Source organism: Varroa jacobsoni, unplaced genomic scaffold, assembly GCF_002532875.2.
Source record: "Varroa jacobsoni isolate VJ856 unplaced genomic scaffold, vjacob_1.0 scaffold_593, whole genome shotgun sequence".
Lineage (NCBI taxonomy): Eukaryota > Metazoa > Arthropoda > Arachnida > Mesostigmata > Varroidae > Varroa > Varroa jacobsoni.
The window spans coordinates 124,615-150,643 of NW_019213495.1; the positions used below are offsets into that span (position 1 = coordinate 124,615).

The window sequence follows — 26,029 nt, forward strand, 5'->3', positions numbered from 1 at the left end:
GGCTGAGGGCAAAAAGGTTATAAAAAGGGTTAACTTGGTTTGGCGGATTATAGCCTTGGTCGCGTGAGGCCGGTGTTGGTACTTTTCTAACCTTAACGATATAGGTACTATTCTACGCTCGCCAGCGACCATCACGTTTACAGATTTTATATTCCCGAAGTTATATAACATTTTCTTTTGCTCAGAAAATATAAGCAAGTAATCGTACCCATAAGACAATAATTGTACGCTTATAGTTAGTACTTGTGCAGAGTGTTCTCTGAACTGTGTTGTTACCCTACTTTGTCGCCAATACAAATAAATTTAATAAGAGAATTTTGGAAAAACAAAGAATTGAATCCTAGCTTTACCTTTTGCTACTACCTAAAACCTACGTTATGCCTACATAATAGTTGAAAGGGTAACGTATTTACCTACTGAATGCAGATCGATTAAACCGGGCATAGCCATGTTTTTGCACGTCTGAAGCAATGCTTAATGGCAACAGCGGCTGTAAAATTTTAATAGCAATGCTTTCGTGCATGATAGAACCATTTCTGCAGCTTTTTCCCAGGCAGTTTTCTTAAACACCAATAATTCCAGCATCCTATTAGGATTAGCAGTTCGTGCAAGAAGTATTGGACATAAAAGCGTTCATGATTGAACATATAAAACTACTGAAAGAACCCAAGTTTGGCTACAATTTTCAAGATCAGGAAGTGGATAAACGTATGTAAATTAGTTGCCTGTGGAGAATTTTCTGTACTTCTTTATCTTCAGTTTGCTTGTTCTTCATATCTATACACCCGTGGTTCCCTTCCTTTGCCTAGTCTCACGTCTATCACACTTCGTGTTTCAATTATTCAGCATTTACTCATTTATTGCGATCGGGTTTTCTTCCTCACTGTTCGCCTGTCCATCTGCAGATCGTGGAAGACGGTACTCGATGTTCGAATTCTCTGCAATCAGCGTTGGCGTCGACTTGAATATGCCTCCTCATTCGCTCACGCCCTCTGAAGGGCTAAACAAAGTAGATATTTAGGCAGCAGCACGCTTTTAGTTGGCAACATGAGACATTGATCCCCCTGTGGAGTTTAGGGCCTTTCTAAAAAAACAAGAAGACCCTAATTCCCAGTCCATGCAAGCTCGCCTTTATCCGAGTAAGGCCTTGTCCGTAGGAAATACTTAGGACGCTGAGTGGACTCATAGACCAAGTTGAAGGACTTGCAAGCTTCTTCCGTGTGTCGAAGGATGGCAGCCGTCTGGGTAGACCTCTAGCCTTAAAATGAAGAAGCGTATCTCACCAGCCGCGTTGGGTGGTATTGAGATAGTCGGTGAACCTTTTGTTTCATCTGGTAATCTCTGCTCTTAGAACCTAAGCAGCTTATTGTGTCCTTGTGTAAACTGAATTCGTGCTGCCGCTGGATCAATAATGCAAAATATGTAGCCGTTTCAATACGTGCCTGAGTGTAATGTACTGTTTCTTCACCTGGTATGAAAAGAAAGAACGAGAAGACAATCGGGGCTAATTTTTTTCCGAGACAAACACTAGAAAGGACGTTTTAGTACATCCGTCAAATGCCCATCATTTGTACCGGTTATTATTCAGAGTACAGATTTTCTAACACGAATTAAAATCGCCCTATATTATTAAGTGTTAATAAGCCAAGAGGTTACGGTACAATCTGAAATATATAAATATATAGATGAGGCATTACATACATTGATGTTGACTAATGTATGCGTAACGCTTTAAGCATATTGTCACAATCTCTGAAAGGCCTTCGCTAACACAGACAATTCGCAAGCCTACATATATCTAGAGTTTATATATTAAAGCTAGATAATTTGATACAAATTGTACTGGGGTTAGAGCTCGAAGAAGTTTGGCAAACTGCCCAAAATTGGGGTAACGTTTTACATGTTAGACCTTTGCGTGCTTGTAAAATTGGCATTTGTGGACATCTGTTAAGCCTGGATATTTTTCCTTAAACCTCAGATTTATAAATGAACAAATCTTTGCGCGTCACATTGATTCAATGTTCACCATATCCACAATATTTTCTCCCTAAGTTTTAAAAATTTTTCACTTTTAGAATATCCCGCGCTTGAAGTCCAAAAAACCACCCGTATATACTTGAAAACCTACCTAAATAAAAGTTAATCATACTCGTGAATCATTTGTATTGTATTATTATACAACATTTGTGTCATTCTGTATCACTGTGGAACAGAGTTCATTTTTGCAGGCTTTAATTATACTTATCTCGAACCCATTTACCTCTTTCTGGTTCAAGTGTCTTTCGAGAGCATCAGATTCTGCACTTACAATACGGAGAGCATTTATTCCTATCCTGATTTATTAAGTGTAGTTCTAATGAAGTCTTGAAAAACTGTTTTCGTAGCTGACTCTCAGCCTCTGTTTTTTACCACTGTTTCAACGACTTAATAGGTTAGGGGGGCTCAAAATAAGTAGTCTGTAGGGACCGAGCAACAAAGATTATCACTAGATATATTCATTGCATTTCTGACTGCTCTGAGTTTGAATTAAGAGTTGAAGTGTGTATACGTTTTTCAAATTTCCTAGACCACAGTTCTGCCACATTAACTGATACGCAGACATTTCGCTATTGCCCCTCTGTGACCTAGTAAGGCCTTTCGAATACCACAGGCAGACGCTTATAGCTACATGTGCGCACAAACGCACGGAAAGCCAAGGGAAATCTCAGTTTCCATTCATATCCACTTCTCCAAGAAAATACGATTTCTTCACAAACCTTCCTTTTTGTAAATTACTTCATTTTCGTGACGAGTTGCATGCCATGTGCGTCGAGGTTCCACGTTAAGTATTGCTACTGGACATCTCGGTTCCTGAAAAATTGATACAAAAATGATTCCACTAAAATTGAGGTTTCAGGCCCATGAGCTTCCAGCGTCACGGAATTTAGGAACAAACCATCGTTTTGTCAAAAACAGTGAAAATTGTTCTAATGCTTATTGCGTGTCTCCGACGGGATGCCATCTGTTGTGTTTACATTATCGTGTTATACCAAAACAATATTTTTTTTATCTAAATATTTTTGTTAGTTGTTAGTTTTTTATGAATGCTATTTGTCCTTTTAGTCACGTTCTTCATTCCGAATTTATTTTGGTTAGGTTAGGTTCAGTGTATTGGAAGTTCATGCAGAGCAACTCGCAAATGGGATTTTTTCAAACTATAAATAGTGCAGAATAAAAAAACTATGGCTCTAACTTCAACTACCGCTCGCTTGAAGTTTGAACCTCATTGTTGAAGTGTTTATGCTGTTCGCGAAAAAAGACACATTGATCATTGTTTAGATGCGATTTTATTCATGTAGACATAATTCAAAATAAATGTGTTCCATAAAGTACCACAATGGCGCCAATGCGCACCTTCTTTGTAGGCTTACAGAAAGTAACTGTGCTCAACAAAACATAATAAAGAATTTCTTTAGTTCCAGCTTCATTGATATCAACACTCCTAATAAATGACTTATCAAAACTTCTGCGATAATTCCACTCAAAATGAGTCAATTCGCAAACGGCTAAAGAAGTCTGATATCATTCATAGAAATCAATACGTGCCGCCTTAAGACCTCCATTTGCGACAGGGCTCCTGGGCAACTAACGAAATCGCTGACCAAGTTCCATCTCCTAATATTTCAGTTTGATTGTAATGATACAAGACCAAGATGCGTTTCGCCGAGCGCTTCAAGCCATTGTGCTTTATCGCGAAGTTGAACTTGGCGCGACGTGACGCGAATTCATTGTACACGCGATAAACGGTGTTATTTGATTGAAGTTAATGTCGCAGCAATGACTGTATCTATTTTCTCACGTAATTCGAACTATTAAAAAATGAACAATATAAATAAGATGCATAAATTGGTAAGTGTAATTGGCCACACCGCATAGAGAATCTAATGCTTTAGGAAATATCAAAGCCATTGAAAATACTCAATGGATAGAAAAATGCCATGAAGATCACAGCAGGATAATGTGCCTACAACTTGGCTTTGTCCTTGTGCGTGTCCTGCGATCATAAATCAAACGAAGATACTCTATCATACTCCATAGTCGATCCGCTACCATAGTTTAACAGGAACATTAATAATATTAGACAAATAAATGAAGACTCGTTTGGCGCTTCATATTTAATACATAAACAAGTCTTCATGTCTCTATCAAAGGTATGTGATATCTGTACAGTCAATTGACGCTTGAAGCAAACTCGAATAGCAATTATTTGCATTTTTTTGTACCAGGGGTTCCAAAATGGTAATATCATAAGTATTTCACATCTAGCAGATAAATGTGGGCATGGTAGATCGTAAAGTAAGACTTGAGGCGCTCGACTGAAGATTCAGGGATATGCAGGGATATGAAGCAAATTAAATAAACAGTACCCATAGACAAGGGGTTACGCTACTAAAGTCTGTATATAAATAAGGGTAGTAAATTTAATGACCGTATGAGCTGGGAGTTGATATGAAGCGTTGTAATGTAAAGCTACAATCTTCTACTTAGATATATTCATTGCTTGTATAGCAGCACGGCTTCATTGCTATCATTGGTCCTGCGTTCAGCTCCGCAATATCCAGGCATCGTCCCGACTACACTCTATTTGCTATGTAAAGACTTCAGCCTAAGAAAGCTGCTTTATGACGATAACTGTGGGGGTGGCTTGAAAATGTCCGCCAAATCTGGCCGTTCAATGACCACCACGCTGTCTCTGGATTTGTAAAGAAAAAATGTAATAGATTTTTGGTTATACACTATCGAGTAATTCTATCTACCGACTAACAAATCGCTCACCCTAACCAGTGCAAAACTAGCCCGAAGTATTTGCTTTGTTCTATTTTTGAAGCTCTGACAATGTTCTGATCGGGCGTATTTACTGGCTATGCAGCTGTACTACTGCTGCTTGGTTTACGTGGATTTTGCATTCGGCTTTGCGATATACATATTATGATACCTATTGATTGAAAATTTAAAAAGAACTTTCTTAGTAAATTAACTACAGCTTTGTGTTTTGGACGACGCGCAACGTGACCGGTAATAGCTTTGGCTATGCGAAGACTATCACGCACCTGTGAAACAATTCTGCCGGGAGAGGTCGCAACATGTGTGGTTCCACGCTTCGGTCGATGAGGTCCCTTGATCCTAGCGCCACCTGGTAGAGCATGTGCGCCTCGTCAGTTGATAGAGAACGGCGCTCGTTTGCGGCTAGCAGCCCATTACCGCTAGCGAATTGTCCCGGGACCTAGTAAAGTCGGAAGCAGTGAACATTTTTTAGATTCAATATGCTACATTTGACATTTTGGTCTTTAGTAAGCTTAACTCAGTAAGGATTGTCGGAGCTATTACAGACCGAATCGATTAGCCTTGTATACCGTTACTATTTGCGTGACGTGCCGTGCTCAAACGGCGTATAATTTCTAGTTGCTGTTCCTATATCGTACACTATAAATATATACCGTGCAAACGAACCTCACGTTGGCGTTGATTGATGTGTGAACTTCGCAGGTCCCGTTGGTTGGGGCTCTTATTCTGAGGAGGAAGAACGCTAAGTCCATCGCGCCAATGAGGTAAATATACAGGCCCAGTAGGCCGAACTGTACAGCTTGTTTTTGGTATCGCTGAAGATGACGACGTTACCGTGAAAGGTCGACTTACCCCATCCCAGCTTCCAGTCCCGTATGCAAAAGGAGTGGACGCCAGGGGCGCGTTAGATAATCCCGAAATACCAGTGGGAACTCCAAAATATGGAGTCGCCTCACGAACGGAGCTTAGGTTTGTTTCGTGTTCCACACGAGAGTCTCCAGAAGACCAGCGCCTAAGGGGTAGATATGGACAAAAGTTTATATGCTATTTGCCAAGATTTGTACCTTGCTGTAAGATAACTAACGAGACTTAGCTGACAAAATAGGGCTTCTTCACAATGCAAGGGACAGATTGAACACGCATGTCTGATGCCAGCCTTCTCATATTAGAAAGTTATTCATAAGAACTGTTGAAGATATAAATTGTTGCAACAGCTCACTTCTTTCGAAGCACGCTGCAGGTTTACCATAATCAAACCAGCATATTACCTATTATATATATATTAGCATATATACCTTCAACAACAGAACTATTATTAGCATTTTCTTACATCTTACGGCTATCCTTTTTGTGTGAACAAGTCTTCGAAATCACCTCTTTGGTGTACCGTCAAGAACCTGTTCCACTAAAAAGAGTAGCCAGAGGATATTTTGTTTCGGATGTTGGATCTATCTTTTGTTTCGAGTTTTACGTCCGGTATCGCCGTTAGGCATTCCATTAGAGTGCTGGCTCCCAGCACGAAACAAGATCTGTCTATGCTCGGGTTCGATCCTAGACCACAACGTGTTCCTAATATTAGCAGGCAAAATTGGATCTATCCAGGTTCTCTCGAGCAAACCTATGAAACGCCAATGCTTGTGTCTTTTGGAGTAATAATTCCTGGTATTTGATAATCCTTTTTGATTAAAATGCTAGTACAGATCTAATCCAGCATGGCTGCACGTCACTTGTTCTACATGACAAGTCAAGATATACGCAGCAGCCACCCAGATCTCGCCGTTCCTTCGTCATTACCGTTGGGCAGAATGCAATGGTGAGTGATGAACATGCTTGATGGGGAATAGCGAGGACTGCTGTATTAGTGGATGCGGCGTTGGGGTTTTCGGACTACCCAAACGTCCTATGCGCGGTCGTATACAGATATCGCTTCCGTTGTAAAGGCCTCCAGCAGTGGATAAACTCGTATTATGAACATCGGAGTTTTCAATGAAAGGGGGATTACCGACAAAAGAATTTGCCGCGATGGCAGATCCGCCTCTTCCGAGGATCGCGCGACCTGACGTACATTTCATCGCCTGTTGTCCTACTAAAAAAAATACCACACGACAAACTGTTTTAAATTTCTGTAATCAACTAATTGTTAGCCCTGGCATAGCTTGCAGTCGTACGTATGGCAAGCAGGACTCGATCAAAGTAGTTCGACATGAGGAGCCTATTATGCGTACAATGAACTTCGCTTTAGATCATCCATAAGGTGACTCACTCGTGTCGCAGATATTTTCCGCCAGAACCGCTGGTGGTACACTGGTGCGTCGCTGTACTACATGGCCTGCGCGCGCAGGGAACTCTGAATCTGCTGAAATTAGCTCTGCAGACATGGTAGGACATCGCTCACGAACCTCGGATATGTTTAACGTCCGATCTGCTGCCGCCCGCGTATCAGATGACGAACTGCGCCGCTCGACACCACTACACCAAGTATCTGTAAGTATTGGGCATCGCTAATACATAACACTAACATATGTGTTTGGAGTCTAAACTCAAGGCGACTTCAACAAAACGATGACAACGGAGAACGAATTACATCAATGAAGCTGTAAAAAATTGTGTTGCTTTATTGGCCGACACGGTTGCTTAGACGGCCTGGTCTCTGGCTAAAAGTCGTTGAAAAACCCGCCAACGACACTCTATAATATCTGCATGAATAAAGATATATTTAACCAGTAACCTATATATATTACAAGTAAATACAACATTTTTTTATGGCAAAGCGTTATGTACTACCTCACTCATGGAAGTCCTCCATTGTCATCGTTTTGTTTGGGATCAATTTGAGTTTAGACTCCAAACACAGGCGTTCCGAGTGAAAAAGTGAATTTAGATTACCGACCTTTCGCCTATGCTAGAAAGCTGCATTACTAATCAACATAAGGATTTCGTTCCATGTACAGCGTAGATTGTAATTAAATGTAAAAGTTAATTGTCTTCTTTCAACAGTGGCTTGAGGTAGTCTCGGTGGAACTCACAAAGCTCCGCAAAATGCGTTTTTTCGACCGAGATTAATATCAACCTTTAAACGGAGTCGCTTCGGCAACGTTTCCACCTTGGAACAAGACAATAATCCTCAGAAATTCTACCGGACATAACTATTAAAAACCGCCGTTAATCAGCTATTTTCTAAATGGATAATCTGAGCAGGAAGAGAAATATTACGCGAAAAACACTTACGTGTTTCGTTCATCATCATTTAATAAGCTAACTCAAATACCCTCATATAATAGTACCAATCCCTTATCTAACTTCCATTTTAACTTTCTCCTTCAAACAAAACGACGACTGCTGCTGGGTGTACTTCGGGTATTGAGAAGAATTATATAACAGATAAAAGAGACCAGTCGTCTTGTTTGGTATTTTCTTCGGACAAATGACGCCATCTTATATTAAAATATCAAAATTCACTTCAAACGATTTTGTTGGTAATGGTTATGCTAGCGGCGAGTGCTAAGTTTCTGCAATTCGTCGCTCCAATCAGAGCATTTGATCATCTACTACCACCGTGTACTCCGGAGAGCAACTATGTGTATAAGTGGAATCGAGAAAAAAAGCTTGGTGTTTTCCAAAATTTCCCTTTTGCCCTACGAATGAATATCTATCTGTATTTTCGATCATCTCTGGGGCTTTTGGTCAGCAGGAAAATAGTCCCGACATAGTTTCGTTATGCCAGTGCGACAAATAACAATAGTGAGGTTCGTCACATATGGCAAAATGCGCACCTTTGAAAAGTAATGGGGCAGTGATTTTGTGTTGGTGAGAATATGTATATAATGAATATATGATCTTCTAGGTTCGATTAACTCAGTGCCATCACGCCCATCCGGCAATGGCGGACCATTTATTCAGGTTTACTAGAAGCAGACATTGAGTTAACAGCAATTGCGCAGGATCTTATTAAAATCGCAAATAAACCGAACAATTTATAGTAAATTTATTTTAAATCATGAGATCCAGAATCGTATATCAAAGGTTATCACATCACATGAATGTGGCACTGGTGTGCATCAACAGTGCATAGATTGCGTTTTCTTAAATCTGTTGAGAACCCCTCAACAACAAACGGTAGAATCTTTTTTTGCGAAAATACTTAGTTTTTTTTTTATGAAAACTGGAAAAGCGGCTTTTTAGATACTTGTGCTGTTATTTTCTGTGCAACCTACGTAACAACGTACAAATTCTGTCGCGGACGGTATACAAGTGTCTTAAGTCAGTAGCTAAAAAATTAAAAGTTACGAAATTATTCTTCGCATGGGATTGTTCGTCATTCACTTGCGACCCTTTACGGATCGTAATATGCCCCGGGTTTTCACTGTGTGTTATGAAATGGTCATTAAATTGTTAAGAACGTTTGCCATCAATTCGTTCATTGTATATCGGTGGAAGCTGTCGAACTTCAATGACAAACACGTGTGAACCCGCAGCCAGCTCAGCTGTACTCAAAATATAGCCCTACAAGTAGAAAAGTATATTTTAAAATATCGAAAAACCTTTGTTAATATGAACGGATCACAAATCCGGATAGAAATTCTCAGTAGCAAAACTTTCCTTAGGAATACATACCTGACATACTGGGCAGTCGTGGAGTATTTGCGCCCGTCACCATAGAACTGTCGATAGCTCGCCGTATACCACTAACGCTACTATCGCGAGTCGCTCCTCTCGGGTAGTAATTCCCTTTCTCATTTCGCTCTACATCTCTATCGTCTGCCTATAATATATGGTAAGCGTTCTTGACACCAACATTACTCATGGTTGCGGCAAATTTCAAATAGCATGCGCTGGACGATTGCTCACCCATAATAGTCCACTGTCTCGTGTCGATGGCGTAATCTTTTTAATTAACGAAGCTCCCACTTACTACCAATTACTGACGAGTGCACCTGGTAAATATTGATGAACGTCTGTGCGGTATAGTTAGGAGCTTGTATAGAGCTCCTAACAATGATAATGACCATGATGGAATACGATGAGGTCATTGTACAATCAACCACAAAAACAATGTCTATGCGCCATTGTAACGATAACATGCTAATTGCTTACGTGTATGACATACCTTTTTTAGAGCCATTTTACGGATTTCACTAATCCTAGTCCTCGTGCAGGTTTATAGAAGAATATAGACTTACCATAGCTTTTACCCGTAGTTAAATACATTGATGTTGATGAAACCTGATTTCTATCGATAATTAGCACATCTATCGCACTAAAACATATGTCATATAAAACAAATTAAGACGTAAACACATTATCGTAGATTAAAAAAAAAAGAAGTAATTTATAAATATAAACTCCGAAAGAAGCCAGAAAGCTTTCTCGTTTTTTTTTTTGTTATTTTATTTATTCATTAAATTTTCGTAATCATTTGTGTTAATAGTTTACTGGCTTAATTTTTCGTTCTCAACTGTACGAAACAAATGTCCGCGCGTTTTGCTCGAATTGTGACATCGAATTAGTTTGATGTACTTGCTGCAACTTGATCATACGGTCTTTCCGATGTGTAGTTTAATATTATTGTGAAACGGAATGACCACCTTGTTTCTAGGGCTTTTTTTTTCTGTATACAACCGCACCAAAGGTAATGTCATGATCCTTTTTGAAAAAAGACCTGTGTAACTACGAGCTTGAGCTCATTTCAAACGGCGACCGATTGATCTTCGTGCTCTAATTTGACGTACAGACACCGCTTCTCGTCACCGGTAACAGTTACTAGGATTAATAGAGAAGCTCGATTTTTGAATTCTGATATCTAAAGTTCCATCTTTAAACTAAGAAAATTCTATGGAGTCAGACTTCCCTTTCCAACTTCTAGCAGAAGATGGAATATAACAGACGTTCATCAGAAGAATCCGCCCTCGGAGCCTCAACTGAAAAAATGTTTTTCACACACGAAAGTCAGAACAGGCTTATGGGCTTCTGGAAAATCTTCATGGAGAACCACCATTTAAGTGGTATAAAAGTTCAAAGTATCTAACTTTGACTCGACCTTTTTAACGGCTTAAATTCGTCTTTTACGCAGATTCACTATATGCTCGATATGAAATTAACTGCCTCGTTAGGAATGAACGAGTAGTGGAGACGCGTCTCCATTTGACCGGATTTATAGAAATTATCTTTCCTCGTTTTATTCAGCACTCAATCCACAATATAAGTCTCAGCCAACTACTGTCGTTTGGTGTTATGCCGTAGAGTGTAACGTAGATCATAGTATCACGGTTTTCCATTGCGAATCGGCCTAGATATAGGGTGATGAAATAAATTTTGTATTACACTTGTCTGTGCTGTAATCCATCATAACTATCCATAAAATCGTTGCCAATGTCGTTACTACGAAATGCCCGCACAGGACGACTAGAAACACTTTTTGTTTGCAGTATCATAGTTCTGGATATTAGTGACGAAGATTAACACGATGTACGCCATCTTTTTTCGTATATGTTCGTGTCTCCAGCGCGTCGCAGGTCGTTACGAGTGGTTTGCTTAATTCCTAAGCGAACAGACAATATTAAACTATTATGTAAACGGAAAATGTAATAAAATGTTATCGTCGTTACTATGAGTACTCAAGAGTTTATACAATAAACAATAAAGAAAAGCCATCATTGAAAGATCGTTTGCTTTTCAATCTTTTACCACTATACGGCCGACTGGTCTTTCGGTAGGCCGAGGCAACCGTTCTCGAATATGAAACGTTTGATGAACGCAGGCACAATGTTCCTACGGTAGTGATTCAGTGCTCTACCGTTGCGACTTGGTTCAGTGCACTTGTCCCTGTAACAAAATAGCGAATAATCCTTCAGAAATCGTAAACCAAATAACTTTTTTTTTTTTTTTATTTAAAGAGCAACTACGAATGGCGTCGAATTACGCATAATCAAAATTATGGAGTCAGCTTTTGATGTGAAAATTCACAACGACACCAAAGCAATATTACCGATATGTTTAACGACGACAAGCCGATCTGTTTAAAGAAAATTACGTTTAAAAAACAGAAGACTTTACTATAAACGCTAGCGGAACGACTGTTGTCGTGTAGACACATTGATCTGTTTTCGTTTCTAACCTCTCAAGAAACCTCTCAATCGAAAGTAACTGATACGAATGAGAGGACTATCTGAACACTGATGGACGTCTAAGCTTACTTGTTTGATCACAGAGAGGATCGTAGATCGAGCAACGTGCCTTGATAGGATAGTCGATTCCTGAAAATGAACCTGTAAGACGCAGATAGAACGCTTAGCTGGGCGAAGATGTTCGCTGCACTCACAACTCCCGTGGAAATCTAACTTTTTTTGTGCAGCTCATCGACAATAGTGGAACACGCACTGCAGAGAGTTAATATCCAGAAGGTTTTGTCTGCGCATAAAAAGGGGGAACGTTAAGATCTATATCTAAGGATGAACAAATACAGACTGAAACAAATCGCTCTTAAGTTGGGATGGAAAAATAGCTGCTGCGATATTCCCGATACAGGGTTTTTGGTCATCTAAAAATAACAGAATTATCGATTTCTCTCTTCATAGTCGTAATATTCATAATGATTTTTGATAATACTAACTACGCCGTTTACGTACTTGAACGGTATGAACAAGATCGTATAGAGCGTGACATTACGGTTCACAGACGTCGCTGTTTGTTCGCAAGCCATTTCTAGGACTAACGACTATCATATAGACAAGGCAACCTAAATTCTAGATAAAACTCACCTGATTGTACTCCTGCATGTATATGATGCTCGTCTGGCTAACTTCGTCAGAGTCGATTTTCGTCTACGAACTTTTTTTGTACTAGCAGTATACGTTCACACCCGTCACTCCAGCGACTACTTCTCCGTGTATGGTGGCGCCCTCTTCTAAAAACACAGAACGGTTACGGGAATGTTGATTAATTATTGCCTTGATTAAGTATTTCTTACTGCCTCCTCAAAAATATGCCGTCCAGAGAAGATATGTATCTATTGACCCTTATTGCTTATTGAGGCCTTAATCTTCTTTCAATTATAATGGATAACAGCGAAAACGCGCAATCAGTGCATTACTAAATCAGGTACTCCCGTGCAAATACGGACCCGTAGATGCCTTTTATATATATATATATATATATATATATATATATATATATGCGAATATGGAATTCACCTTGATATCGAGCTTGGGCGCAGTCATTACGATGGAAAACAACGTTCTTCAAGTTAAGATGGCGTCAGCTCCGAATTTGACTATCGGTGTAATCGAAGCGTTTTGAATGAGAGAACATAATAACTGGTTATGTATAATATATAGATAAATAATACAAAAAAAAGTGTTTTTGTTCCTAATTTGTTATTTCTCTGATTCCTTAAGGCACTGGTTTTTAAACTGTCTTTCTACAAAAAATCACAGACTGCTAACAGAAAAGTTTTTTAGTTGGACAGTCGCCCTTTGTCCACGTGTTTTGTCATTGTGTGGACGATTTTCCGGTAAGAAAGTGAAGCGGGTTAAGCTGCCCATGCATTGGCCAACAAGGTATCTATGATTTTCCTCGTAACTTGCAGTATTTCGTCCGGGATGATAGCTGCGTCCCGCTCTTCCATTTAGTGCCATCTGTTATAAAAATGATAGTAACTAGTGACTTTGTGTAAAAAGCAAATTTAGGAACAATGAATGTTAACGTTTTTCGTTTGTTCTTCTTTCACCATTGTTTATAGGCGTATCAAACACTACCTCATATGAATAATACAAAGTAACCAAAGTTTACCGCTTTCAATTCTTCTGTACCATTTTTTTCGAATAGTATCTTTCTAAACGAAAGCAATCAAAAGTATAGCTACTCATGTAGTTTGATAATTGTGTTTCGCCTCTGAAGACAGCCGTTCCGAAGGCTGTGCTCTCATTTCCAGGATTCGCCATACAGCCAAATGAATAACACCGAAGCCACGCGACAGGTATATAGGTGAGAATAGGGGAGTATTGTAGATGATGTGGACTTCCAATAGCCAACCGTCGGACGTTTCGATTTCCACCTTCGCCAGGTAGAACGGCCTATTTAGCATGGAAACGGTAATATTTTCCGGTGATAACGGTTGCATATTGTCAGAATGGCCCAATATTAACAAAACGCTATCTGAGATCTAGCTGATTTTAATACAATCTGCTACAGAAGAAGGTATAAAGATTATCGAAGTGCACCTCTGTGAAGTGATGCTTCGGCCGTATGGAAGCGTCATAGAAATTAAGGAAATGAATGAACTATTATGTGAGAAGATTATTCTCATATAGATCTAAATTGTTTGTATCTTTACCACAGTCATAATCATCAACACAATCATTTTGTCAAAGCGACGGAAGCATGCGTATAGAGACACGTACACACACAGAACGGCACACTTACAGTAGTAAATAGAACTTAGCGAGAATCGTTGGTCCAAGTCTTCTTGCTGCCAATTCTGTTAGCCAATGGCAATGCTCCACCTGAACATACAATATCTGATGAATAATAATATAATAATAAAAGGTAGTAACTATGATAAACTTTATCAGGCGCGGCAGAGTGACTTACATATCTTGGTCAGTCACTCAATATCCCCCTGTGATATCGACATGTGCTGACAGACTCACAGGTCTTCAGCGCTGTTAGTCATGTGCACGTGTTCAACATTCACCACCATTAAAAAAACTTCGAATGTTCCATGGAATCCTACAATAGTAATAAGTCTCTAGATCATAATAATACATTAAAAACAATTAATTTTATTACTCTGATATTAGATAACTTTGTGATTCGTCTGTGCATGTGATTCTATTCAGTGGCGGAATTTATGCAAAAGGGAGCTCTACATTAATGCTAATGAAACGCTAGAGCCTCAAGTAGTCCTAACTAGCGTGTTTGTCCTGCTGCACATATACTGGGGTTTTCATTATTAATGCAAAATTACAGCGGTCATATCGATAGGTCTTCATCAGACCGGGACATTTGCCATTTGCTATAGCTTTGATTGACATGTACCTCGAAATTAGGGCTATTAATTCTTTTATTCTCATTATTGATGTAAAGCTGTCTATCTTCTATAATTTTGAAAAATTGTTATTATCAGCGGCAAAACCGGCCTGCATCCGATACTATTAACACATCTACACAAGACGGATTACGAACGATGCTAAATTCATTAATGCTCGGTGACACGAGTAAGTCGACTCGTGATGGTTCTATAGTGCTACGTTAAACTAAAATGCAACAAAATCATAGAATGCTAATAATAGGACTACAGCCATGACCAAATTGCCATGTTAAGCTTTTTAAATATCCAGGATCCTGCACTTTTTTCTACATGCATGATTGGTAGAGCAAGGGATACCAAGCGTTTTAAACCATTTGTCTATGGATTAACCTTTTACCTCTTTATATATATATTAGGTCAAAATCATCTCGTCAAAGGAGAGTAGGACAAAAGAGATTTTTGCTATCTAGTAGCTTGTGCTAAACATCATTCAATTTTTTACAGTAGGTTTATCAAGCTACACTATCAAAAGACATTATGTATGTATATGCCGTTTATTAAATAGAACAAGGACTTTAAGGTTCGCTTACTCAAAGTTATGTCTCATATTTATATCGCTCCATCAGTTTACACAGCATTGTGAATCTTAACTTATAAGACGGAAAGTCATCATGTCTCGGACCACATCGAAAGTATATTCACTTGTAATAGAATTCACAATTTTTTTTTATTGATACTTCTATCGTCTTTATCACGGCTCGTAGAGTTAATGGCCCAAGCAAGCATAAAATATGTAGATTTAGGTGATTACTTCCCTTGTCGATGCGTGATACCATAAGACATTTGTATAATCGTTTGCCTGAAGGCAAAATAATTGTCACAATGATGAGTGGAAGCATAACGACTTGATAAGCGCCCCTTTGAGACAGGGTCCCTGTGTCACACTCATACCGAACGAACGAGGTCTTTCACTAGTACCGTGTAATGTAGTCACGATAATACTGCATTCAACGCTAGAGAACAACGTTCACTTCGCACAAACGCCGACAGATCGACGGGAATAAGTCGTCCGCAATCGCATAATTCTGTTATTCAGTGAAGTTATCAAAACCAATGTATACACCTTGTTCAGAAATCAGTGGCTGTTCAGAATGTCATTAAGTTCAGGTATCAGTACAAGAGGAACTAGGACGCTAGGATAACGATGCCCATAACTAAAAAAGGTGCAAACCTGTTGTTGCACTGACTGTTCTCAGGACGGGATGAGAATAAAGCTGTGGTTATCTACAAATTACCTGACGAAGAAGATTTTCGATCTTTCTATGACGCTGTAGATCTTACCTGCGGAAGCGGAAAGATCCTGGTCAGATTTATGCTGCCGATTATAAAATACAATGGAGGCGAATATATTCGGTAATTTTCACTTGCACTTCTATTCAATAATCTCCTTTAAGTTCACTTAGCCAGTAATAACAACCACACGAATATAGAGTAATGCTTAAGAATAAAATACAGAGCACAATAAGCACGTGATTCTTATCAGGTGGTTGTCCTTAGTGCCTTCTATATAAATCAAACTAGAAACACGTGACCTGAATTCTCATAACCATTTCGTTGCCTTCGACGAATATGTAAAGTACGGATGTATGAGTAATGGCCGTTTTGAAAAAGATCACAAATCGACATTTTGTTAATGCCAAGAGTACGAGCTCAAAACTGCCAAAAGCATCTGACTTTCAACAAGATTCGAGCTAAACTGCCTCCGATCTTGCAGATGGAGACAGCCGTCCGAACGCAGTGCGGCGGACATTCTTTACAAATCTAAAAGAAAAACTGTAATATTTTACTTTTGTTGCCATTTGTCAACATTTTTCTCTTTAATGTCTAAGTTTAAAGCATGTGATGTGACAAAGAACGAAAACTACGCAAAACATATTGTATTATCTCTTCGTTAGGGCAACAATAATGGTTTTTCCAGTTGCTTCCGTAAATCTGCACCATACTTTGTTGGAGAATGGGTTTTGGCGCCGTTTATAATGAACCTGTTAATAAAATAATTGTCTTCATAGTTCTTAGCCTACAACTCATACCCATGGTCGATTATAAGTGTAAAGGTAAGACTAGTTCGGTATAGGCTACAAATGTAACTCTAATTAAATTATTAAATTTAGATACCGTACTGTGAGGAGCAGGACCGATGCATATTTGGTGTATGGAAAAAGATTTAAATTGAGTTTTGGTAGAAATTGCAGCTCAAAAACAATTCTAAAAAAAAATGAACCGAGATCTCAGTGGATGGAAACCATGCCACCCTTTTCAGCAACTACAACACGCAGAGATCTCACAGCCAAGATATCGTGTGAACTATTAATGTAACGCAATTGCAGCGACAAAAGACGTTACATCAATAAAGTTGTCAATTCATCGCTGACGGGCGTATCGTTCTGTTTGATAGTTCCTGTTCCATCAAAATTTCTTAGATTAATTTAAATATTCAATCTTTAATTAGAAACAAAAATGTAAATATATTTATCCTTTTCAAGACGTGCTTAATCAAAAGTAAAAAAAAACCTGAAGTTCAAACAAAGCATTCAAGCCTAGATCAGTAACAAACTTGAACTTGAGATCCTACTACGCGCTTTATTTCTTATACATTATATTTTACAACAGAAGCCACTAAAGCCTTACTGCTACTTAATTTCATTGACGAACCAACATGGTAGAACGTTCCATCGCATAAGCGTCATAGGGTATTTTTTGCGCGTATTTGTAGCAGACGGACTGCGAGTGCGCGAGATGGTAGTAAATAATAGAAAAATAAACACAGAACGTTGTTCGATTTTGTGCTTGGCCGCTCACTGGCGCAGTCTACAAAGAGTTTCTAAGCGGCAAGTTTATCAATCGGCAGCTCACAATGAACAATTTGTTCTTAAACTTCAATGACAGTCAAAGGGTGGTAATAGTTCTTCAAATAAATGAGGCCTAAATTATTTCACGGAAGTCGTAGCCTTGCGTCACTCGTAACGACTGTCAAAAGAGGACGGAGATGCTTACACAAGTTAGAGTATAAAATCGATGACAATTTGTTTACAGTAAATGAAAAAATTCACGTCGGTGAACTGTTCTAATAACAGTTTTTTAGCTGCATATTCTTTCAACAATGTTTCGTCTCAAACTGGATCTCGGCGCGTTTAGCCAGTGTTTTCAGACACCGTTCTGGGAATTCGAGAGGCACGGTATCCGTCAAAGCACAATACTTGAATATGCACAATCGGTGCTTGCGAAGTACGGCGTTTCGGAAAGTAAGTAGAAAATTGTAGAAATTGTTGAAAATGCATTGTCAAAAGTTGCGTAGCGATAAATGACTAGCACAAACAAGCTTTTTCTAACAGTCAAATATAATATACACTTTAGGTCGTACCGAATGGACGGTGGTCAGTATTAGAATCAGTGCTTATATTTACACATGCGAAATTGAGTGAAAAAATATATCACATATAACTAACCAGTTCTGTCTTGTATTACATCGTAGTACAGATGGCGAATCTGACAGCGATGTGAGAAGTAATGTCAGCATTATGCGAAATTAAACTTAAAAAGAGGGACTTCAAAATGCGCTAATTATTATCGATTTGTTTTTTATGTTAATTACGATTACCTAAATTCGCATCAAGCTCAAACGCTTACACTACTATACAAGTTTTGAATATAATTTAAAAGCAAGTTAGTAAGTTTACATATTGGCTCATTAGTCCTACAGTAGGCATTTCACATTATATTCTTCGTTCTATCAATTATGTGCAGAATATCCCACCATCTATTTAGAGGATGCAATCATTCCCCATAACCAGTCGCCAGAAATTGTCCGAGATGGTGATCTCCTTCGGTTTGTTCCATGTCAAAGAAACCTCGCGGGCGCTGGTCCATCGCAGGTGAGTTTTACAAATGATTCACTGCAGCGTTAACATGTCATATACAATAGTATACACAACAACCATATAACTTGTTAGAGATTGAAAGCTAAAAGTTCTAAGCACTGCTCAATTATTGGCGACGTACGTGTCGCAAAGCATGATTTGTCGTGGAGCAAGGTATCGCAGTTAGTCGCCTGGCCTTAATTTTCAAGGCTAAAAGATACGGATTCAAAAACCAGTTTCGGAAAAAGTCGCATGGTGCCGAAAAAAAGCTTTGCAGAACGGCGTACAATTGTAAATATCAGCCCTCTATTTCGGTTTTAGCATCCATTCGAAATTTCATATAAACCAGTTGGCTGTGGTAGCTTGTTCTAAGCTAAGATTTTGAGATACGTATACCGCTTCTAGTTAATGATTGAGCAATACTTCGAACATTTACTTTTCGATCTCTGACAGCTTTCATCATTGCAAAGCTTCCGTCAAAGCTTGAAGTGGCGTATTTTTTTTGTTAGTTTGTCAAAGTGTTTTTTCAAAATTGCTGAACAATTAACAACATTGTCAAAAGTGCTCTACCTACTCTCCACTTTTTCATTATATAGTTCACTATTCGCTTTCGTAATAACTTTCGTAAATTTTATTGCTTTTTTCTTTGGACTTACTTTGTCTACCTTACTGAGCAAAAAATAAAATGCGTAAAAATTAATTGCGACAAGTTAGTAGTACATAGGTTGGATCGTGGTCTCTGCTCTTGGCTGGCTTGATTGTAAATTTTCGATTTTATCATGGATATACATTTTTGTCAATTTAATTGATTAATTATATTGCACAATAGTCGTAAGGAGTCGTAGGAAGCTGAGTGGACTAAATTTGAGTCTCGGGCACAATAGTCGTACGAAATAATTACTTATTAGAAAAATGTACTTCGATAAAAATTAAAGCCTTATTTTCAAATGACGTTATTTGAAATAGCAGGATCGTGGAGCACCCTTAAAAGTCAGTGGATCGTAGTGCCATATAATTTTCTATTCAGTTCAGTACAACTCTCAATTTATACAAATAGTCATTTTGGAAACTTATCTGAACTACTTTCTCTTGGCTACCGCATTTATCCATTTTTCACTGAGAGCCTGAAGGTGACACACAAAAGAGTAACCTTTTTGATTATCTCAGGTTGTGCAGGCGGTCACTCCGTATTCTCAGATTCCCCACACTGAAAATTTCGTAGGTGGTTGCACCGATGCAAATGTCACAACGGCTGTAACAGTGAGGCAGCCTACAACGCCACCTAACAATACGACGATCATACAAAGTCAAGCCGTGAGACCGACCTACAATTATAGTAAGTTAACAATATGATGTCACTGAAAAGTAAATACGTTAACATAATTGTATGCCGTTATTTATTTTTGGACCGAAAAAGAGTTTTAGCTTTGCTTGGGTTAACAATGAAATGTATTCGGGGTTGTGATCTGTTATTCTAAATAAAACGGCCTTAGCAACTTAAAGCATATTTGGCATCTTGCTATCTTAGCTCATACGCATCTAAAAAAATGTGGTATTTTTTATGTTTAAAAAAAATTTTTAACTCATACGGTTGTTAATTGTCCTCGGTAAACATATGATATTACATGCGGTATATAATAGAAACCACATCTTAAAAGTAGATATGTAACAAAATAGAAAAAGTGTACTAACCTTACTGAGACAGAGTCTTTAGCGTCGTCTTATTAAAGTGAGCAAGATCGAGTAGAGCTCTATAAGTAAATAAGTAACTTGAGGCGACGGCCATTGAATGGGTGGTCGTAATTTAGTTGGATTCTTTTCATGTTTCTTATTTGTACTCACAAAATTATACTGGGCGTTGTTCTGCTTATGACCCAACGTTTTTCTGAGGGTAAGTGAATCCAGTATATGGCTCTATTTTCGATTAAATGAATTAGGAGGGCATGCATTTCATTGTCAAATAATAGTATTGTTATATTCTCCATTACTAGCACATCAAGTTTACACGGCGGAATCCACCGAGGAGAGAAGAAACAGTGGAGCAGAAAGCAGTGAGGATGCCGGATGTGAAAATGAGGAAACGACACTTGGCTCCGAAAAACGACGAAAACGACGAAAACGCGGGCCGCGTCGTCGGATTCGAAGTAAACGAACTGTTGTGGACTTACACAGCAAGTATCGCTCTGGTGCGATCTATATGATGCATAGAACATGCATTGTAAGCAATGCTGTCATTTAAAATGATTTTTTGAAAATTTTTTCCATGATTTTTCATCGTTCACATCGCAAAGACATCATTTAGAGGAAAAAAAAAGTAATAATAGTAGCGATAATCGTTTGATTCAGAGAACGGCCTATCCAATCAGGAATCTACAGATAGAACAGAGGTCTACAGATATCGTATTATTATTTATAGCGACTAATTTTCAAAAGCTTTTATTTAAGCACTTATGTATACTTCACTGCTAGCATTCTTGTTCAAGGGTTTCCCCAACAGAAGACTGTGTTCCTTGCTAGGCTCTATCCTCAGATTATACGAAATTTAAGGTTTTCGATTGTATCGAAATGGTGTTTTCTTTTTGGTATTCTAAACACATTATCAAAGTGTGGTAAGTAAAGTATTAGGTAAGCTATCTAGGATGGCCTGTGCTGAACTTTTAAGCTTACCTTTATAGGGCCAAACGAGTGAAGTTTCATATTTGTTTGAAGTAAATACCTACATATCTTAACGTATGCTTTGTCTAACACTCTATTTATATGCATATATGTATATATATGTATTTTATCGAGTGTACTGTTTATAGTACTACACTATCGAATAGGCCTATATCCGGTTATTTTAAAGGCGTCACCTTTTAATAAATTCGATAAAATATGTTTAATAAATTCTATTAAAAAATTTACTTGTTTTGTCACGATTCGTTTCTTTCTTTTTTTAGGTCGTATTGGGCAAGTGGATGCTTCCACGATGAATACCATCAGTCTAGCCCAGAATACCAATACGGAGCGACCGCAAATCGAAAAACAAAACGATGTTTTTCATTCGCGCGGAATAATTTCCAGCAAAAGCGAAATTCTGACCGGTACGTCTCTGAATTTAAAGGGTTTGTTTTAATCAAACCAAATTCCAAACATCCCGTGCTACATTGAAGTACCTATGGATAGAATAGAATTTTTGAACGTATCTATCTAGCTAGGACTATGTGCTCTTCAACGTGTCTTGGTAGAATTCAGATTTTTACTTTGTAGATTATAAGTGGTTTGAGGTGACTGAGGCATTTTGAAAGTGTTTCGCTTTTCTTAATTGCGAAAATAGAGCATCAAAAAGGTGCAACGTGCTATGTTCTATGTTAGAAACGAAATCGACCGATTACGACTGGTGCCAATGCCATTTGACGGGTATCCAGTGGTATTAATAGTTGCGCCATGAACAATCATCATCGTTGCTGACGGGACGTGTATGACGAAGGGAACAAAGTATAATCGTCTGAGTGTCACTTTAAAGATGAGCCCAGGAACAGTACTGGGCGTCACTACGGAGTATTACTAGAAGATTTTACAAACATTTTGTAGTAACTCCGTCGAAATCATTTTTAACTCTCGGAGAGTAAGTCGTGGGTTTTTCACCAGCGGCTCACACGTTGCTACTTTTGTTGCGTTTTTACCAGAAAAACTCGATGCCCGTATATTCTCGACTTCCAGATCAGCCCCTCCTGTAACTTTTCTTTTCGCTGAAAACACTTCAGACGAAAAGCCTTGAGGCGATCGAGGAAATACAAATAAAAGAGGAAGAGCGGAGTTTAGTCTTGAGATTGAGTGAAGGAAAGTGTTTTAATTAAAGCAGTAGAATCAACAATCCGTTCTATAAAGAGCAACCTTAAATATCCATAAAATGTGTTACAAATTTGGGCAATAACGCTTACGAGACGTCTATAGGCTTATGTTACCATTACATGTTTGCTATGAATTTATATAACTAAACCCTATTCAAATTAATCGAGGAAGAAACCATTCACATATTTATTTAATTTGCTATTTCGATCATAGGCAATATTGGCTTGAGTTCTCGACGGGGGATTCGACAGTCGCCTGAAAATTGCAGTACAGATGAGAGCCCAACGGAGCAGAATTTAGATCAAAATAGCTTAGTTAGCATATATGATACAGCACAGGGAGATGCTAAAGACGTATTAGGTCATATCAGCTCTTTAAAGGCATCGAAATCGTTTAATAAAAGCGACGAAGAAGAAATGGCCTTGTCCTTCAAGTCAGATGAACAGCAAAATGGTAGGTGTCCTTATTCGAACGTCTTGGAATTAAGGGTATGCTCAAAAGGCATTTTAGGACGTCCAGTAGTGATGGAATCCCTTAATATTATGCACTTGGTTTTATATTGTCTTGAAGCCCCAAAAGTTGTTTCAGATACAGGCAACAACGAAGGCTCGTTTGTGCATAAGGCTTCTTCGAAAACCAAGCCTTCAACAAAGAAAGTGTCTGTTCGAAAGGCAGCTAAAAGATCACACGGAGTTGGGGATCTTCTTCGAATGCTTCAAAGCGATGGGAGTTACAATAATCAGTCACGTAAGGACTAGTCAAAAGGATGATTCAATATCGTGGGAATCTATAGGATGCCGTTCCAGTAGTAGAAGAATATTGCATTATAACACATAGTAAACGATAAATATGATATATTTAAAAAACGAAGACAATTTATATGAAATATACGACACAATGTTATATATATATATATATATATATATATATATATATATATATATATCTTTACAGTCATTATAAAGTGTAACAACAGATATGACTTCTACTTTCGTTGGGTTTATTTCCATAATGACAGCAAGTTTTGGTAAAATCCACAAATGTATAACTGATTTTGTCCTATATACTAATTTCTGGTCAGTAGATATGATCGCTATCTTCAGTGCAATATATAGGAATGCGATAATCTTATTTTTACCAATATGCGTTCAGCTGAAATATTCTTTTTTAAGGAAATTCTTATAATTGAAATTGATTGAACGGTACACCTCGTATCACACTATAATTAAAGCTATTTTTTAGATACAGTTAAATAGGACCAAAATCCGTTATTACTGTAATTATTATTGATGTTAGAAATAGGTAAAAGTATTATTGTCTACTTCATCTGTACATATGCACACTCGGATGGCATTACAGGTAACAAAATTGCTTCGAACACAACTACTTTATGTCAGTCAAATTATTCACATGCTGAACAACATATCGAGAGCAATACAATAGACTTGCCTGAAAATCAATCCATAGAGTTTCGCAGTACAGAAGACAACAGTATTAATTCACCTCAATCCAAAACAGGTGGGTACGGTTTGTAAACAACTGAACTTTTTCGATTCCTTAATATTTAATTGTTTGGTAAGCGATGGTAGGTAAAACGTCCGTTCTGCACTACTAGTAGTGCGAACAAAATACATTAGTCGGCTTAATACTTCAATGAAGTCGAACAGTGAAACGGTACGCGTTTGACGTACTTGATTAAAAAACGGGAGCAAAATGAAACAGGTAATTTTAAAAAGGAGAGTTATACATGGTGGGAGTGTTCTACACGTGCTTGTTTACTTTGCGAATCAACTGTTTTTAGTACGAATTGTACTATACGATAAAAGCACCGTTTTGTTGGTGGACAAAGGTGATCGTCTGCACATCTTTCCATTTGAGGGCTATATTTCTAAACTAAGAAATCGTTGTCTGCTACAGCTTTAGATGCCACCACTTGCGTAAACCATAACACTGCTACTCTAGCTAATCTCAACGGCTAGCTAACTGCATACCCGCACGAAAATAAACATACATCAGCAGTGAAAGGCCAACCTGCCGTAACCACTCAAGTTACTTAGATTTGATTTCGTTGCCGTTGTATTACAGTCTTGACTGCAGCAACCATGCTCAAACCAGAAGTTCGTCTTGAGGACATTCGCGTTGGATCACTTCTTGTCGCGGGAGTAAGTCTGTTTTCAGAGGCTGATATGAGCGTTCGTTTCTTTAATGACGTCACTCTATCCGTAATGCATCTGAACGTTGCAAAGAAACAGGTATATGTAAAGCTGGAAAAGGGTTTGTTACCAGTGGAATACCGGGATTACAGTTTCAAAATCGAGTGGTCGTTACTTGAAAATGTGCGGCTACTCTCAGCACCTGATTTGCACTCACCAAAATGAAATAGCGTAGTTTCGTCGAAGTGTATATTTGTGTCCATAAATATATTTCCAACGCTTGTAGTTAAACATACTGAAAAAGTGCGCGGTCCTAACTGAATTATTATGAATTTCGGGGTGTTTTGGAGAAGCATAGTGTGGTTTTATGTCACACTGTTCAAACCGATTTATCAGGTTAGGTTATTGTATCGTTGGAGGTGTGGAGGACGAATACATTTCCTACTTGGGATATAATGCCACCTTTCCATTGGCTTAATCAAAAATCCAATATCTGCTGTATTTTAATGTCGGCCGCATATCCAGGGCCGCGTAATTTACTCTAAATAAAAGAAAAAAAAAAACTCTTATCTAGCAAAATGAGAGATTTCTTTAAGAATAAAGTGACCCGTTGCACCAACCGGCCATTGTATTTTTAATCCAAGAAGGCTTTACATAAGGTTATTATTATATTGACGGGTATGCAGGAATATGATCATTTTATAACCTGATTTAGAGATTAAATTGGATATTCTTCTAATTATTAGATTAATCCTTAATAGAACTATGCATTGCACAGTTATTAGCTAAAATAAAAGACAAGACACTGTCGGAACATATTTTTCATTCCTGTAGAGTCGGAATGCTTACTATTTTATGTAGATTATTAAGCGAGATTGTTGGTGCATGATACGTATTGTATATTTTTACAGACTTGTTGAAGCTACTAAGAAGGACTTTGTTTAGGCGCATTTGAAAATGATAAATGTGCGCGCCAGAAGCGTCTGTCTTTAGCTGAGTTAGTTTTCCGCAAATAAAGCTTGATTACTTTCTCGTTGAAACCTGACTATGCTGAAACTGCTATTATTGTTATTTATCCGTTCACTATTGCAAGCTCAGCTCGCTAGCCAGCATGTGGACAGACCTCCTGTTCCGTACACGTGAATCATATAAGGTTAGAAGTAAAAGCCAATTATATACTTATCATAATAAAATAAAAAGCTTTTCCTTTTATTGTTCAGTGAGGGAAACTGAGGTTGTTTGCCTTATGCTGTGTGACTTGTCAATTATCTTGA

The 26,029-nt window shown here is 38.3% G+C and overlaps 2 protein-coding genes and 1 long non-coding RNA gene across 16 annotated transcripts; 1 reads left to right on the forward strand and 2 right to left on the reverse strand.

Moving 5' to 3' along the window:
* Positions 1 to 832: 832 nt before the first annotated feature.
* LOC111261767 (uncharacterized) lies at positions 833 to 10,030 on the reverse strand. Of its 4 annotated transcripts, XR_002681192.2 has the most exons (7): positions 9,439 to 9,567; positions 7,088 to 7,306; positions 6,619 to 6,910; positions 5,491 to 5,836; positions 5,091 to 5,263; positions 2,757 to 2,850; positions 833 to 1,468 (listed from the first exon to the last, which is right to left on the reverse strand). XR_002681192.2 is itself a non-coding variant. In XM_022835510.2 (6 exons), the coding sequence occupies exons 1-6, from the start codon at positions 9,479 to 9,481 to the stop codon at positions 2,832 to 2,834; spliced, it is 1,092 nt and encodes a 363-aa protein (XP_022691245.1). In that variant the 5' UTR covers positions 9,482 to 9,567; the 3' UTR covers positions 2,149 to 2,831. The 4 variants fall into 4 exon arrangements, 3 of the variants coding, with proteins under 3 accessions (XP_022691245.1, XP_022691244.1, XP_022691243.1); XM_022835510.2 differs by lacking the exon at positions 833 to 1,468 and having other exon boundaries at positions 2,149 to 2,850; XM_022835509.2 differs by lacking the exons at positions 833 to 1,468; positions 2,757 to 2,850 and adding an exon at positions 3,308 to 4,732 and having other exon boundaries at positions 6,619 to 6,907; positions 9,439 to 10,030.
* Positions 10,031 to 10,974: 944 nt separating this feature from the next.
* Positions 10,975 to 24,681, reverse strand: LOC111261771 (uncharacterized). Of its 11 annotated transcripts, none has more exons than XR_002681195.2 (9): positions 24,294 to 24,681; positions 16,147 to 16,192; positions 14,245 to 14,324; positions 13,685 to 13,876; positions 13,014 to 13,093; positions 12,582 to 12,727; positions 12,018 to 12,089; positions 11,509 to 11,646; positions 10,975 to 11,362 (listed from the first exon to the last, which is right to left on the reverse strand). It is a non-coding gene; the product is annotated as an uncharacterized LOC111261771 (long non-coding RNA). The 11 variants fall into 11 exon arrangements; XR_002681193.2 differs by having other exon boundaries at positions 13,685 to 13,895; XR_015311661.1 differs by lacking the exon at positions 24,294 to 24,681 and adding an exon at positions 17,564 to 17,581 and having other exon boundaries at positions 13,685 to 13,895.
* Positions 17,727 to 25,374, forward strand: LOC111261768 (uncharacterized). The gene is made up of 9 exons (XM_022835512.2): positions 17,727 to 18,153; positions 18,656 to 18,783; positions 19,936 to 20,104; positions 20,760 to 20,939; positions 21,708 to 21,851; positions 22,816 to 23,055; positions 23,173 to 23,349; positions 23,962 to 24,120; positions 24,688 to 25,374. The coding sequence occupies exons 1-9, from the start codon at positions 18,012 to 18,014 to the stop codon at positions 24,978 to 24,980; spliced, it is 1,632 nt and encodes a 543-aa protein (XP_022691247.1). The 5' UTR covers positions 17,727 to 18,011; the 3' UTR covers positions 24,981 to 25,374.
* Positions 25,375 to 26,029: the final 655 nt, after the last annotated feature.

What these genes read in the sequence shown, in the direction of transcription:
- LOC111261767 (XM_022835508.2), bottom strand. Translation starts at nt 9,481, where the DNA reads ATGGTGACGGGCGCAAATACTCCACGACTGCCCAGTATGTCAG. An exon ending in CCATTGCATTCTGCCCAACG is followed by an intron (nt 5,837 to 6,618) that starts GTAATGACGAAG and finishes TCTACCCCTTAG; the next exon opens with GCGCTGGTCTTCTGGAGACT. An exon ending in CCGGCAGAATTGTTTCACAG is followed by an intron (nt 4,733 to 5,090) that starts GTGCGTGATAGT and finishes TTACAAATCCAG; the next exon opens with AGACAGCGTGGTGGTCATTG.
- LOC111261768 (XM_022835512.2), top strand. Translation starts at nt 18,012, where the DNA reads ATGTTTCGTCTCAAACTGGATCTCGGCGCGTTTAGCCAGTGTTTTCAG. An exon ending in CGGGCGCTGGTCCATCGCAG is followed by an intron (nt 18,784 to 19,935) that starts GTGAGTTTTACA and finishes TGATTATCTCAG; the next exon opens with GTTGTGCAGGCGGTCACTCC. An exon ending in GAGACCGACCTACAATTATA is followed by an intron (nt 20,105 to 20,759) that starts GTAAGTTAACAA and finishes CTCCATTACTAG; the next exon opens with CACATCAAGTTTACACGGCG.